At 41.4% G+C, this 2,430-nt stretch overlaps 1 protein-coding gene across 1 annotated transcript in view; it reads left to right on the forward strand.

Annotated features, from left to right (window-relative positions):
• Positions 1-2,079, forward strand: part of rin3 (Ras and Rab interactor 3) — an 11,964-nt gene extending 9,885 nt beyond the window's left edge. Inside the window, exons 10-11 of the mRNA XM_034859166.1 lie at positions 229-367; positions 1,327-2,079. Of these exons, the coding sequence (XP_034715057.1) occupies positions 229-367; positions 1,327-1,592 (405 nt within the window). The 3' untranslated portion in view covers positions 1,593-2,079. The remainder of the gene's footprint in view (positions 1-228; positions 368-1,326) is intronic.
• The last annotated feature ends 351 nt before the right edge of the window (positions 2,080-2,430 follow it).

Here is a 2,430-nt window from a genome sequence, read left to right on the forward strand (position 1 = left end):
CACACACACACACACACACACACACACACACACACACACACACACACACTATCAACAATGGCACACTGTGGGATCTGAGGTCAAAGAGACTCAAAGAGACAATAAAGTGTGGTATTGTATGCTGCCAGTCTTAGTGTATGTTTTGGTATAAGCACAATATGATTAAAATGCAATATTCATTTAAAGATAATTTACAAATGAACAACTAAGAAGACACACTGATAAACATGTTTTTGTTTTTCTGTTGTACAGGACTTTCTGACAGTGTGCTGTCCAGATTTTGGAACCAACCCAAAAACTCTGGGTGTCCTCCCCACCACGACAATGGAACAGCTAGCTGAGCAGTGTGCTGCACGCTTTGAACAAGGTGAATGTCTGAAAGATGCTGTCACATGTTAACTGTCAGCACTGGGTTTTTACACTTTCAGTTGTTTGATTTTTCATTTGGTCAGTTCCCGACATCGACAGAAAATCAGGATTTTTACAGTGTTGCTCTCAAATTCAAGACGTTAGGTCTGTCTTCCGAAACCCTGGAGTTTTCCAAAATGATCAGTAGGCTTCAGCTCGCTTCGTTAGTGTTCCTGGCTTCGTGATGGCAGTCGTTAAGCTTGGTTTATGGGATCTGCGGTGTCTCCATCATCGTTTATCGCATAAGCCGTGTATCGCTCAAGATAAAATCCGATGAGACTGAACGTATTTACTTTGAGTCGATATTCATGAAATTCCATCAGATTTTACTGTTTCCATAAGGCATTTTTCATTCAATATCACTTCATTTGGATAAAAACATGTGGATGGAAACATAGCAATTGGTGATGACTGAAGTGGGTAAAGGCCAGTAATAGATCAGCTGAAACAGCCTATAAGCTCAGGCAATGACATCACTTTACTGCAATGTAGCAGTAAAAAGAGGAAAAGACAACACTTATGCCATATTACGATATCCAAAGTCTAAGACAATATCTAGTCTCATATCATGATTTTGATTTCATATTGCTATCATATCGTGATGTGATATCTGGTCTCATATCACTTTATTAATATAATCAACATATTGCCCAGCCCTAGTTTAACCCTTCCTTGGATAACAATGACCAGGATGACTCAGAAACTTCACAGACAACTTCCTAACATCGTTGTCAGGCAGAGGTTTCAATCTCTTCTAGATATCAAAATGACTGAAATTACATTACTGCTAATTCTTCAAGAAGAAGTCATCTTTGAATTTAAATACACCAGTTTCAAGATTCTTGACTACTATTTTATTATCACTGCATTATTATCCTTCTCGGGGTGACATCATGTCTCATTGTGTCTTTCCCCCAGACGGCTACGTGCTCAGTGTGTATATGGATGGTGTTCCCCACCCTGTGGCTCCTACTGAGCTGGCCCTCAGTGTTAAGAACAGTTCCCAACCTGGAGCCTACTGCTTTGTCTATCACCCTATGGACCAACCCATCACCCAGCCTGGCCGCAGCTGCCCTACTGACCCGCCTCCGGGTCCACCCACCGAAAGCTGTCCCCCATCTGACTTTGCAGCTGTCGACACTGTGCAGCCAGAGGTGGAAGAGGAGAGTCTGATTAGCTTGTAACTGCTCCTGTTGGTGACTGCATTTACAAAACAAAATGTAAGAAAGGGTTTTAATCTCAGGTCTTGCTTGAAAGGTTGATCTAATTTCAATTTAATTGAAAAATAGAAGTGATGTGGAGAAGGGCATGCAGGATTACAAATTACCATATGTGATGAAAGGTGTACTTTGTGGCTCCCTCCTTTTCAATCCATTTGACCTGCATCACCAAAGCAATACCAAAACTAAAATGACAAGACAAAGTGATAAATGACTGATTTTGTATCTCCACATGGGGTCTGGAACCCCAGCGACTGCAGGAGGATATGGTTTTATAGAATGTAAAAATATGTTAATCTAACATGCACATATATGATCATGTTTATACTGTTTGTACTCTTTGATACTTGATGCTACTCTCTCTGATGCTCACAACGGTCTCCCGGGGTAGACTGTAAGTTACTAATTATTGGTTCATGATTATATTAACAGGATGAATCTATAATTTCTTTAAACTAAAAGTCCAAAGCATTCAGATCGATATTACTTTGTGAAAAAGTGCTGCAAAAGCAGCAGGACTTTGTGGCAATTTCTTTATTTAATACACAGCCATAAAGAAGAAGACATATAATATTGAACCCCAATGAGGAAATGAGAACCAAAAATCACTCTGTCAATTTTAGACATTACACAGGCCCAAATTACACACACAAAACACACACACACATGCACAAGCAAGGCCCACACACATGTATTTGTGGAGCGATGTCAGAGCGAGGGGGCTGCCCATGGACGCTCTGAGCAGATAGGGGTGCAGTGCCTTCCTCACCTCGGCAGTGGCCGGGGGGGGGGGGGGGGGGGG

This window comes from Etheostoma cragini, chromosome 20, assembly GCF_013103735.1.
Source record: "Etheostoma cragini isolate CJK2018 chromosome 20, CSU_Ecrag_1.0, whole genome shotgun sequence".
Lineage (NCBI taxonomy): Eukaryota > Metazoa > Chordata > Actinopteri > Perciformes > Percidae > Etheostoma > Etheostoma cragini.